This window comes from Primulina tabacum, chromosome 15 (assembly GCF_025594145.1).
Source record: "Primulina tabacum isolate GXHZ01 chromosome 15, ASM2559414v2, whole genome shotgun sequence".
NCBI classification, from domain to species: domain Eukaryota; kingdom Viridiplantae; phylum Streptophyta; class Magnoliopsida; order Lamiales; family Gesneriaceae; genus Primulina; species Primulina tabacum.
In genome coordinates, this window is record NC_134564.1 from 35,488,100 (window position 1) to 35,502,871 (window position 14,772).

Here is a 14,772-nt window from a genome sequence, read left to right on the forward strand (position 1 = left end):
GGGGGTCAAAGACAGCGGTTTTATAAACCGTTATCTATTAGCGTGTTTTTCTGGACAAACCACAACGATTTTAGAAAACCGTTGTGGATTAGTGTGTTTTTTGGACAAACAACAACGAGAATCGTAAACTGTTGCTATATTTAGCGACGGTTTTATCAAAACCGTCGCATTTTTAAATTAGCGACGATTTTTATTTAGCGACGGTTTTAATAAAACAGTCGCAATTTTTAAATTAGCGACGGTTATACGAAAACCGTTGCTAGTAGCGACGGCTTTAGCGACTTTTTAACCAAAAATCATCGCAAATTGTCTATAAATATCCACCTTTTCTGTCCATTTTTTCACACGATAAATTTTTCTCTATGCGATTTTAATTTCGGAATGAGATAAGTTTTTCGCTTCAATTCTTGGTAAATTTTTAAGTGTTAGTTAAGATCATGAATATTATTAGTTTAGTCAGTTTTTTTGGTAGATTTATTAAATTATAAAAGTAAATTTTTTTAAATGTTACGTACAAAAAATAGCGACAGATTTAGTCAAAAACTGTCGCTTGAAAAATATGAAATTTTCTTTTGGCTATGAATTCGATATTTCTCATAAGGAATATATACTAATTAATCACAGTACACAACAAATAAAATATTTTTATATGGATATGTTACCTTCATTAATGATTGTATGATAAAGTTAAAAAGATATTTGGTCATGAAATGTTATATATAAGCATCAATTGAACATAATGTGATCGATATTTTCATAAGAACATTGCCGTTATCAAAAAAAAAAAGTATCATGCAAGATCGGGCAACGACTTAAATATTTCGAGCGTTGATTGCAACAAGGAGAATGGTTCAGACTATACTATTTATGACTTGTTTATGAATTTTACCAAGTGCTTTTTCATAATAAGATTTTAATGAGGCAGTTAGTAAGAAGCAAAATATGTCGTACTCTTTTTTCTTCATTGAGTTTTTGTTCTTATAGATTTTTCCTATTAAGGTTTTAACGAGGTGCATTCAACGTCAAGAGAACATACAATGATAAGTATCTATTGTTATATTTTGCTCAAGTTTTTCTCGCTGAGTTTTATTGTCGAAGTTTTAACAAACCATTACGTGATTCTCAATCAAGTTTTCAAGCAATCATCTTGACAAATGAAAGCTTCAATGAATAGTTGGGAGTGCTGTGATATGATTATGAATTTAGATATTTATTTAAATAGATTTTTTTTTATTTAAAATAAATATCTCAATATTTATATTTTTTCATTATTTCCTATATTCAGGTTCTTGGTTATGAATAAGATAGTTGGAGTTCGTTTTACGAACTTACTTCTCTCTCCTTTTCTATAATTTCTTATTACTTTTATAAAAATCCTCTTATAATTGCAAAGTTGACGCTATCTGCCTAATTTTTAATTTTCGTAGTTAGTTAAATAATTGTGTGCTTAGATTAATGAAATTCAAATTCATCGACTTCTTTGAATTAACAAATTTTCCTTGAGTTCTTAAACAAATCAAATATATCAATCCAAATGCAATATACTTGAGTTTACCATCAACATCACCATGCATTATACACCCTCAAATTAGAATATGTATTCAACAAATAACATTATTTTCGTGTATGTTATGAACCTTTTCAGTTAAAAACAAGGTCCTGCATTTTGCATAGAGTTACATGAGCCCACTGCTTAATTTGAAGATAATTCATATAGATATTAATTTGAAATCTACGATTTTGACTTTATTTATATTGTTAAATAGAGGACGCTCAAATCCATCTTTTATTTATTCACGCTATAATATTCTAAGGATTTGAAATTCATTATGATTATTATAGTTCTAGTGAAAGTAAGAAGAGAAATTGATTTGAATTTCTTTCGTTTAAGTTATTTGAACAATGAAAATATATTTAAACATATGAATTTTAAAATTTTTTTCATCTAAACACAACTTAATGTTTAAATAATTTATTTTATTTCAAATTATTTATTGACCGTCTGGCACTAAGTTTTAAATTCAGGACGAAATTTCAAGCTCAAGCTTTAATTGAAAGAAATAAGAATCATCTCCCCCAATAAAAAAAACTTAACGAACGTAAGTTTTTTATTAACCTTTTATTTCAACGTATAACATATTTGCAACTTTTCATTGATTATAAATTTTTTGATATTATTATTTCCACTAAATTATTTAAAATTAAGACGAACAAGTTCAGTCTCCCACATGCCTTGGTCAATGTGAGGGTGATTGATTTAAGATTTAAGAACACGCGTTTTATTACACGTCTTTGTCTGTATACTTGAGTCATGCTGCGATCATTGTCCTAGAATTTGTGCTAAGATGGTGAAGTGGAGAAAATGGTTGTATTCCATTATTTCGTTGGGTACTAGCATATGGATCAAAATTCTTATCTTGAAAAAACAAATAATATTGATGTTGAATGTGATTAATATGTATCCAAAATATGCATATAGGATCACTCTCAATATCTTGAAAAAGATATAGTTGTGCATGGATTTTAAATATATTTTTGTTGTTTTAGAGAAGGGAGACTATGAATTTCAAATTCACATCTCGCAATATTTATATAGTATTTCATGTTAAATATGACGAATTTTTAGTTTACCCAATAAGGATATTATTGTAAGTAATGTATAAATAAATAATATATGAATTTAAGATTTGATATATTATTTCATTGTTAACAATAAAACAAGAGTCGAAATTCATATATTTCACATAAGTATGTCAAGTTCCCCTTAAATTCAATGTCATTCACTTGGTTTAACTTTAGCGGGCTGATTTTGTCGACCTTCTCAAGTTCTCAATCAAATGGTCTGACTAGGTAACCTAGATTTAATACCAGACATTCGAGGTCCCAAACCAAAAGCAAAGCATAAATGGGCTATATCTAATATCATGTGCAACGATGACATGAAGTTGTTGAGATGAAGTAGGTAACTATATCTCATGCAGATGTCAACAATGGTAACTTCATTGTATGTTTCTACCATGATAATATGATGTTACGTTGTAGAGATCATATTAAAATATTAATTTTTTATTCCATTTAATAATTTAGTGTTTAAATTTAAAATTGTGTGTAAAATGAAATAAAAAAATGTTTATTTATAGACATATTTGAATTTGATATAATATAGTTGTCGGATTTTCAGAATTTTTAAAAATAATTAAGGCAAAAACTTATGTGAGACGGTCTCACGGGTCGTATTTTGTGATACGGGTCTCTTGTTTGGGTTATCCATGAAAAAATATTACTTTTTATGCTAAGAGTATTACTTTTTATTGTGAATATCGACAGAGTTGACCCATCTCACAGATAAAGATTCGTGAGAACGTCTTACATATATATATATATATACCCCAACCTCTTAGCTAAATATATCTTCAGAAGGAAGAAGAAGAAGAAGAGAGAGGTATGAATTGAGATTAAATATAAATGATTAGTTTGTTGAAGCCATGCGAATTAATTAAATCCCCAAACCAATTGATTGCAACATAATTTATTAGTGGAATCTTATTACTGCTTATCCAGTGATTTATGTGGTGGCCTAGCTATCTAGAAGCTGGTTATACGTATCTATTAGTATTCAATACATACACAACGTAAACCCAATTAATTAAGTAGTCACAAATTGAATGCACATCTTTCTTAAGTTGTTTTCCCAAGTGCCGCGATCGATTGCATGTGAAGGAGGAATGCATGCATATGTTATAAGCCATATAAAAAGAGTTATTTTCAAAGCCAAAGAAGTCTCTCGTAGTTGCTAGTTAATATTCCACGATTCAATGCGGGATGACATGATAATGAATCGACGTTGACTCGGAATGTTTCGGGCCACAAGTTGTGGCATACGAGAGCCAATAGATGAGGAGGAATTGCGTCGTGTGGAGTTCACTCCGAAAGTTACCTAACAATGGGATATTAATTTCCAGCTTCATTCCTTCCATTCGAGGCTACCACGTACGTACACATTTTTTAGATTCAGAAAACAAAATACAAACACATTTACGTTTCTTCACGAGCATGCATGTCGTACATCCCTCTCTTCAGAATTCTTTAGATTTCTTACTTTCTGCGAGCGAGACAAGATCTTGACCGTCCTATATATATATACATATATGAAGTCAAAAAGAAATTGAATTCGACTTATTTGGTTTAATCAATTTGTTTCTTGGACTAAGTAATTAATAAATAACATCTTCATCCTTATCTATGCAAGGATAATCTGAGTGTCACAAGAACTCCAATGAGAATGTTTGATGAATCAATTTTATGATCTCATCTATCCCATGAAAATTGTTACTTTTTATGTCTAAGATATTATTTTTCAGGGCAAAAATATAATTTTTTGTTAGCTATGTAACGAAAAAATATTGTATAATATATGCTGATTTGAGTGAAAAATATTAATTTCTATGTCAAAAATATATTGTGTAATATATGATTATTTGAATGAAAAATATTACTTATTATATTATTTCAAAACTATTAATTTTCACTCTACGTATGGACCAGATGGACCATCTCACGGCTATAAAGATTTGTGAACATTGCACAAGAGACATATTTTTTGGGTATACATATATATTTCACGAATATTTAAATAAACCATAAATATTAATATTAACTTGTTTTTTTATTTAATTTATGTCGACAATTATAATTAAATAAGTTAAATGAAATACACACTCTTTATTCAGGTACACTTTTAGGATCAAGCATTTACAATTAGTCTAGAAGTTATAGCTGTTAAGTCAATGAATAACTTTATATACTTATATTTGTGGCAGCGTAGAGTGCACCTACTTGGTACTAATGGGTTGGCTACTAGGCTCATGAGTCCGGGGAAGTGTGTGTCAATCTGTTGGTGCTAAATATCATAGAGATTAGTTTTTCCATTTTTCACACCGACCATGTCCCCAGCATAGTACTTATTCAAGGCCTACCTAAACTAACCAGATCAAGTAGCACAATGTCAGCAATTTCAAGCACGAGAACTTCCCAAGAAGTCACTCATCTCAATACTACTCTCACACATACATATTAACCCAACATTCTGCCCTCAAGAAGTATATAAATATGCTTCTTGAGAGACTTAAACCATTGATCTCGGCCTTATATCAATGGTTAAGATTAAACGCTTATCACTAGAAAAAAAGTTATAGATGTTAGTCAAGGAACAACTTTATTTTCTTATACTTGTGATTGTGCAGAGTAAATATACTTGGGTTCTAATGAGTTAAGTTGTTAGACCCATGAGTCCAACGAGGTGTGTGTTTATCTGTTGGTGATATTTTATATGCATTAGAGATCACTCTTACTCTTTTACTATCGCGAGTTCTGTATCTAGCAGAGATACACTATTACCCATTAAGATTTGACGTCATTCTTTTACGGTCAACCTAGCCAATCAGATCAATGATGCAACGTCGGCAGCTTGACACACGAGAACTTCCCGGTCACTCATCTCAGTACCACTCTAACTTATGAAAGTTTAACCCAACATAAATATTTTATGGTGGAACAAATATAATGTCATTCTCTATATATAAATAATAATAAATTTCATTGCTGAGGTATAGAATTCAAAATATTACGTGGAACATATTGGACGATAATTAAATTTTTTAATCATATTTAAAATACTTTATTTAATTATTAGTTGATATTAAATCGGATAATTTAACTATATATAAAGATTAATCCGTTCAATGGTATTTAGATGCCATTGTTGTTACTTTGTCATCGTCCAAATTTATTTAATGGAATGTACATACACCCAATCCACGTACCGTGTTAGATAATTAATTTATACGGCACATAACCTGGAACGCAATACAAAATAATTAAAAATCTCTTTCGAAAGTCTCTCCTTTGATTAATCTTCTTTTTTTGGTTTAGATTATTTACAAATCAAATTAGGTTTAATTTTTTTTTATAATATGTCTTTATCTATTCATAAAACTTAATTACGACTCAAGGAATACATTTATTAATACTCAAATAAATAAATACTAGTAATATTTAATATAATATATTATCTTGTCGCTAGAGTCTCTCAGCTCCGGTAAGTGAAATGTTATCTAAACGAGCACTACTCCAAAGTAAAAGGTATATGTTTATCAAATATTTGATCTATTATTTTTTGTGTAAATTCTAGGAGTATTGATAAATCTTCACCTGGGTTGATGGCCATAAAGATAACATAAGTAGGTCTCTTGTGAGACGGTCTCACGAATCTTTATCTGTGAGACGGGTCAACCCTACCAACATTGACAATAAAAAATAATAATCTTAACATAAAAAGTAATATTTTTTCATGGATGACTCAAACAAGAGATCCGTCTCACAAAATACAACTTGTGAGACCGTCTCACACAAGTTTTTATCTTTTTAAAAAACATGTTATTTTTTAAGTGTGTCCTTATTTTACTTAATATTGGATATTGAAAAACGTTTCATTATCCCGAATTTATTAGCGCACGATCTTACTAAAATTAAATGATCATATGATGAATTTCTCATCTGAATATTTTTACCATAAATTTCAATAAAAAAATCTATATATTTTTAATTTTTAATATAATTTCTAGATATTTTACACAAGAAATATTTCATAATTATTTGTATGTATGTATGTATGTATTATACTTGTTGAAATTGTGTAGTTTATGTATTCTGCGTATATCGAGTATCTTTATAAAAATATCAGGTGGGATTTAAAATAATGACGCGATTAATTCGATATGTTTTGAATGAGGAACAAATAAATACATGTGTCTAGATCCCGCATCCTGTCTGTCAACTATTTATAGTTCTAAGTTCTAACACACACTAAAATGGCAACTTGACGCACGACGAGAAGAAAAATAGCAAAATAATCTTTAAACAGAGAAGAGGGGAGAGTTGTTGAGAGAATCGGAAGATTTCATCTCAACAGCTTCTCTTCGATTTGATATATTCTCCTCTCTTTTTTATCGGTGCAAATTATAAAGATGAAGTTTTTCTTGGATTTCGTGACTTGTTATGGATCGTGCTCGTCGGAGGTTCGTCAGCCACCGGGGGAGGAGACCAGAATGCTGATGGTGCAGGAGCATCGCCGCCGCGTGGGGCGGAAGCGAGGGAGGGTGAAAGGCGGACATGAATGGCAGCCTTGTCTCACCTCAATATCGGAAGATAACGTGGTGACGACAGCTGAGAGGGGTAAGACTAGTACAGAAACCCCGGTGAACGCGGGGTGGCGACGAAGTCTCAAGAGGAAGGTTTCATCCCTTTCGGAAAGGGATAAAAACCGTTTTTTAGATCGCGATCAGGCCCGGTAAACATTATTTTTCGATCATTTTTAAGTTTTGTTGCCGATTCAATTCCTCAAATTGACTGTTAATATTCTTGACTCATCGTGTTCCTTTTTTTGTTGATTTTTACAGAGAGGCTCCACTATCGGCCATGATTCCAGCATTCCCTCCGACGCCTTTCATGTTTTAATTTGTTTCCTGAACAATCAGATTCATGTAAATAAATACAACTCGATGTTCCATTTCTGATCTGTTCTTTCTCGTAACCCATCCATGTTTTCAACCCTTGCTGCGTTTTCGACGCTTTGTTTCGAGCAAGTATTAAATTCGCTTTGTAATAAATGTAGCATTGAGTTGTAGAAATTATATGGTGTTAAATTATGGTATGATGTGATCCCCAAACTGTAATATCATTGTTATTACTACTTAAAGTAACATATCGTAATATCATCCTAATTATTTTAGCTTGCAGTAACCGGAAATATGTACAATGTTTGACTTTACAAAATATAATAAATATAAAAAATAGAAGTTAAGTATTTTGGACTTAACGAGAGAATAATTTGGATTTATATATAATTAACAAATCAAATGATATTATATCGGTGAAGTAATTCAATACGAGATTACATGTATCGTTAACGATAGACATATCTTATCAAGCGAGTAATGAATGTTCAAGATTCTGAAGTGAATATCGTATGTAAAAGATGTGACTATCACCGACATTTGGTACATCATTTTTCCTCATGTACTCATGTAGGATTCGTACAATCGATCATTTACGAGCCAAGATGATACATTTTCGGACCGAAATCTTGTTGTTCAGATGAACTGTATACCATGTTATAAACCTATTATTCATTAGACTCACATTTCCGGGACGAAATCATGTTAAACAGTGGACTAGCAATTTGGCACATATACCGTTATCCATGGTTCCAATCATTCAGTCATTCATTTAATTAGTCATTCAATCAGTAATAGTCGATCGATAACCAATCAGGAATCAATAAATCCAGTAATTCAATATGAAGTACAATATGATCAATAAAATGAAAAATTCACGATATGATGTTATATATATGAATAAATTGGTAGTAATGAAATTTTATGATAAATTCCAGGCCAAATGAAAATGGCCATAATTGAAGAAATTAAAAACCGTTGATAAACCCGACAGGTTGAAACCTCACAATAAAAAAAAAAAAAAACTTCACTTTGGTATCTTACTATTTTACCCGGTTGATGGGGTAAGATAATTTCTTATAAATATAATTCAATTAATTTTTGATCGATTAGAATAAAGATTAGATATTGGAATATTTTGAAATTCATTTTTGTACAAATTTTGTTCCGAATATTTTTGGTTAAACTCGATGAATTCATGTTAAACCAGAAACATGTCCGAAAATTACGAAACTCTACTAGATGGCCATAATATGTCAAAAATGGATCGAAAAATGTAAAATTCGCCTTTTGGCCAACGCGTGTAATAGCAGATTTTTCCAAATTGATATATTTTTGGACGTTCTACAACTTTTATGTTAACACTTGTCGAAATTCAGAAATGATAGACAATATTATAATTTGAAAAACTTGATTGATTGTCAAACTCATTTCGGACGACCAAAAACGATATTTTTCGACGATTGTGGGAATGTTCGCCCATTATATACTACTTAAACTAGAAAACATTTGGACCATTTTTTTTTTTAAAATTGAAGGGAAATTCGTTCAAGAAGATAATTCAAACTAGAAATAGCTATCTAAGACCATACTTTCTGGAAGTTTTACAGAATTGTTCTTAACAAGTCTAGATTTTCTGAGAAAAATCAATGGATGATTTTGTTGCACCACTTATACATTTTGATTTTTGGGTGAAAGAAGAGTGTTGTGTAAATTTTTGGTAATTGTTTGAGATAGTTTGCTATTTTTCCCTTATTTATCCCTATTTTTCACTATTTTTTGCCTCATTCTTTTTCTTTAAAACTCAAAAAATTTGATCAATTTAAGCTAATAATATGCTTGGACTGAGACATATTTATAACAAAGAAGTGGGGTGGGTGAGTCAGTCTCTCAACAAGTATAAAACTCATTTCTTGATATCTAACTAAGTCACCCATTATTAATACATGTCAAGCTTATTTGAGTATAATTTGGCAAGTGTTGACCTAACGTGGAGATATCTATTTCTATTAAATTAGTGACACATACCCTCCCTTAGTTTATTTATTACTAGACAAATTTGAATTAACTGACTGATTATTAAGTTTTTTAATGTTTTTATATTATATATATTCTTTTATTTATTTTTTTATTTATCTAAGTTATATTATTTTAGAAGCATATTTTATATTTTGTAGTGTTCGATTTATTAACTTTTATTTGTAGGAGAATATAATTCATTTATTTGAATTATTGTTATTTGGAAGTATTATTATTTACTTCATTATAAATATTTTAGAAATTAAGTAGATTAATGCGTTGACAAATTATTTATATATAGAAACTCTTTTTTTATACTATAATTTTATTGATTTATCATAATTATTATTATTTATAATGATATTTATAATATATTATTAAGATATTTATTCTATACAATCTATATTTATATATAATTTATAAGTTTGAGACATCTATAGTAATTAATTTTTTTGTTGTAACGAATTTTTTAAAATACCAACAATATCTTTTAAATTTTATAAAAATAATATTTTTTAAAAAAATCTTAATATAAGGATGGGAGGACTCGAACGCGAATCATTACAGGAATTCACGTGAAACCATTGAAACTAAAACTCGATATCAAAATACTCTATTTTTCATTTAATAAAAAATATTGTAAAATATTAATTTAAAATTTTATGCATTTCATTATCAATATATAACCACTTTCCAAAAATTTAAACGATTAAAATGTTTTATTAAGTTTTATCTAATTTTAAATTTTTAAATGATTATATTATTTTTAATATAAAAAATATATTAAAAGCATCATTTTATTTTGTTTTTTTAAAAAAAAGCTAACACAAAAAATAAATATATGTACACGTGTGTAAAAAATCGCTAATCTATACTATTTTATTAAGTGTGAGGACATAATAATAACTACTTAGAGAGGACACTGACTTTTTTTTTCTAATTTTACCCTTATATGATACTAATTTTACCCTTATATGATACTAATATTACACTTTTGTTTTTGTTTATTTTTTTCAATTTCAACACACACTTTTATTTTTATTATTTTTATTTCAACAATTCAAATATCAATTTAGTCCCTCCATAATTTGTCAAATTTCACTTTAGTTCATCGTTAATGATAAAAAAAACTGTACACACGCATCACGTGCGGAGAGTAACTAGTTCTAATTAAACTTGATTATGAGTTGTCAAGTCAGTTTCAAAATAACTTACTCGAAATGTTTAATGAGTTATTAGTTGAAATATCAGTCCACCGTACAAGTGTGTGAGTCCAGCCGTGATCCTTATCTTGAGGCGAGGAATTTTTGGCCCTGTCAAGAATTTTTTTTAAAAAAAAAAATAGGTAAAAGTTATTGAGAACCCGGTGAATTGAAACGGATGGATCTTATTTACACATAATTTAGTAATATTTTTATTTAATTTGAGAAATTTTGAAATCCCTTAAAAAAACTAAGACACCGGCTTAAAATATTTATTAAATAATTTGGAATCAAATAACTCACTAATATCCAAATAAATCCCATGTATTTATATAATACTAGTATTTGAAAGGGTTCCATTCCAAAGCCAATGATCGAATACAACATAAATAAAGTACAAAAATCTATGTCAAACAATCTCATGATTCATATTTTGTGAGGCATATATTTTATTTGGATTATCAATGAAAAAATATCACTTTTTATGCTAAGAATATTATTTTTTATTGTGAATATCAATATTCGTAAGAACGTCTCACAAAAGACCTACTCTAAATAAATTACACGAGTTAAATATGGTAATTTAAAATGTATTTAAATGAGTAAACTTTTTTTAAAAAAATGAATTTTAATTCAAAACGAAATTCTAACAACAGATTTTTTTTATAGCTGCAATTTATTTTGCATCACAACACCTCAATCCTATACCTGAAACTTGGATTTTACAAAAGGAGAAATGATAAATCACTTCAGCACAAAATCTTAAAATATGGCTACATCATCAATGCCAAGCTGAAGCTGAAACCAGATTCCTGTCCTTCCATCCCAACAACATAGCTCCATCCTTCTCCACCAAGGAGTAATTCTCCGAGTAGCAGCGCAGTAATCCCCGGATCACAGAATTCACGTAAGAACTTAAAGCGAATGCTTGAAAACCAGCCATCGTGAACCTCAGACTCCATTTGCCAAGGAGCTCGTGTCTCTCCACTCTCTCCTTCCCTTCACAAGCTATGATGTTCACTATATCTCTAGCCAAACAGTGTTCCTCAACGTTGATGCGCTCTTTACTGCCCCGAGGCATTGTAACATCTATCGACTCAAACATGGCTGAATAATAGTCTAAAGCTTCAACGAATCTTTGAAGAAAATGGGCAGTGTTTGTGTTCGATTCTTGTTCCACTAAAGTGACTACTTTCGGAGAAAGTGATTTAACCATTCTTAGAAGCCCATCTCTTGGATTCGACACGTCAACACTCTCGTCGGGGGTGTGGTGAAGCTGCAGTGGAAAGTTCACCACCAGCGCCTCACCCGGTCGAACATCAAGCATATCCCTTGTAATATCAGGAGCAAAAACTGGAACGGCATGAAATTCAACAGGGATGCTGAATTTCTCAGAAATTGCTGCCAAACGTCTTCCTACTAATGCAAGACTGTCTCCACGAGCGAGTTTTGAAACAGGATCATCAATCCCAGTAATTCGAACATGTGGGGCACCACAAGGTCTTGCTGCAAGTGCTTGTAAGAGAGTCATCCATTGAGTCCCTTGTGCAATCTGGAAATCTATGATGTGGATTTGGTTCTCATTTTTACATGCCTCAGCAATGGCCCCATTTGCAGCCATATAACCAAACTTCAAATAAGGGCATATTTCATACAGAATGTGCATGTATGACATCAAGTCTTTGCTATCTGGCTCGTTGCACTTCAAGGACCGGTAAATGTTAGTGCCAGACAGCTCTTTCCTTGCTATTAATCCTTCAAGCATGTATGCACCAACACGCTGAATCGGATCTCCAGTAATAGATACGGATGCACGAACATAGGGTACCAACTTTTCAAATTCATTCAACTTATTATTGGAAAGTGCTGTTGCACATTGAACCAGTAGTTGTTTGAGGTTATTAGGAGGGAAACCTTGCCACACAAAGTTTTCCATTGCCTTGTAGTGACTCTCCATGTTGTGTTCCCCACTCGAGCTGCTAAATGAATCAGAATTATTTAAAGAAGTCCCCGGGGATTCATGGTTCCAGCCTCGTGACCCTTGGAAAGGTGCCTGAGATCTCTTATTTTCCCCCAAAAACGGTTCTGATGTTGCCACTTCCTCGTCGTCACCGGCACCCATAAGAACACTCTCCAACTCCAATAAAGCACGCCTTATGTACTGATTGTGATTAGCACCATGAAGAGAAAACAGTCCGCTGGAACAAACTAATAGGTTATCCTGATGGCAGAAGGAAGAGGGCCTTGACTGTTGGCGGTGCTCTTCGTAATACGGGGAAGAATTGGAAGAAGGGGCGGATTCGTAAAAATTCTCAGTTGAACTTTGCTGCTCTAGAGTACCCTTGTAAGTGCTGAGTGTATCAGTGTCAGAATGGGTAGAGAAAGGCGAGTTAGATCTGAACAGATTTGCCGGTAAGGCAGAAGCAGTAGGATAAGAGGAAAAATCTGCACCAGTAGCACTGAATCCAAGATAATTAGAGTCCATCAAACAAGTAAAAAAAAATGCAAAATGCAAAATGCAAAATGCAGTTCCTTCGAAGGTATCTAGCAGAAAAATAAACCTGTAGAAGAGAAACAACAAGGCAACATTAGAAAACTCTTTTCTTTCTCACGAAGAATTCAAACATAAGCACCAATTCAACAATTGCAAACCTACCATTATACAGTTAAATTTGACAGCTTATGATATTTAGGCGATCAAGACTAGCTCGTGAATATATTAACAAACTAGGCATTTGATTCCATTCGATTCAGATAAAAACAAATAAATAAGAGGAATTACACCAAACTAGTAACTAGAACCAGATTTTAACTTTGATATCAATATTATTCCATTTTACTTTTCTCTTTTTCTACTGATCGAGCTGAGTGGGACAAGACATCAGCCTAGTAAAGAATCTGAATTTAAACGTAAACCCAAAATCAGGAAATCTTAATTTTATCAGTAATTTTCGAGGACATCCCATCTGAACAATTTCCTCTTGACAAAGGAAAAGAATAAGCAAGCATTTAACATTAAAAGAAACATCAGAAGCCAATCAAGATCTTGTCTTCCCGAATTCAGACTACATAAGAACCTTTTTTTTATATAATAATTCCACTCTTATCTAATAACAATAAATAATAGACAAATCACGTTCTTTTCCCCTTTTTGGTCCTTATATAAATGAAAAAATCATAAAAAAATATTTAGGAGGATGACCAGTCCGAAAAATAATACTAATAATAATAAAAATCAACCTTGAGGAATTTCAACTAGGGTCAATGAGCAAATATGAGCAAATAAAGATACACAGCATACAAATAATCGATAAATGAACCCTAACGAGACATACTGAAATCCAACAAAAACAAACACATTAAACAAAACCCAGAAACAATATATCCAGTAAAGATTGAATACCTGGCTTTCTTTGCAGATGGTAAGTAAAATGATTGTTTTTTTGTTCAATAATAATTGTTGGAGCGTATGAATGAAATAATGTGTGGTAGGAAACAAGAGAATCAGTGCCTAAATAGCAATCCGATAAGTGAGACGGTGGTGGGAGGAAACTCTCATAAATTTGACGGTGACAGCAATCGTTGGGAGTTTTGACGGCAGCACTGACGGGTTAGTCTCCACGTCCCAAGCCACGCGTTGACGCGACGAAGAATGTTCCATCCTGTTACTAAATGAAGACGCACGTGCTGATGTGCTTCCACCTGTTTATCCTTCTGAGAAAAATTTATGAATTTTAAAAGTTAATTGTTTCAAGCTAGTAGTGTTTTTCACATTCACAAGTTCAAAAGCCAAGTGACTCTGCTGTCCACTGTGATGTTGCTGAAATCAGTGATGTTAACTGGGAGGTCAGATCTTCGCTTGGAGAGCTCGGATCAAACCTTGATACACTGGCAGGGAGATCGGCACGTCAATCGTGGAGCTCAGATCCGGCACCTCGAAATCAAGAAACACAAACAAGAGTGTTAGGAGGGGGCCGGAAGGTTGTTCCGGCGTAGCCCCTCCGACGCTCAAGTCAGAGAATAGAAAACTGAGAGAG

The 14,772-nt window shown here is 31.7% G+C and overlaps 1 protein-coding gene and 1 long non-coding RNA gene across 2 annotated transcripts; one reads left to right on the forward strand and one right to left on the reverse strand.

Moving 5' to 3' along the window:
• Window positions 1-6,801: 6,801 nt before the first annotated feature.
• Window positions 6,802-7,718, forward strand: LOC142526876 (uncharacterized). Its single transcript, XR_012815357.1, has 2 exons — window positions 6,802-7,348; window positions 7,458-7,718. It is a non-coding gene; the product is annotated as an uncharacterized LOC142526876 (long non-coding RNA).
• A 3,661-nt stretch (window positions 7,719-11,379) lies between these two features.
• On the reverse strand, window positions 11,380-14,389 carry LOC142526584 (scarecrow-like protein 21). Its single transcript, XM_075631079.1, has 2 exons — window positions 14,139-14,389; window positions 11,380-13,296 (listed from the first exon to the last, which is right to left on the reverse strand). The coding sequence occupies exon 2, from the start codon at window positions 13,218-13,220 to the stop codon at window positions 11,517-11,519; it is 1,704 nt and encodes a 567-aa protein (XP_075487194.1). The 5' UTR covers window positions 13,221-13,296; window positions 14,139-14,389; the 3' UTR covers window positions 11,380-11,516.
• Window positions 14,390-14,772: the final 383 nt, after the last annotated feature.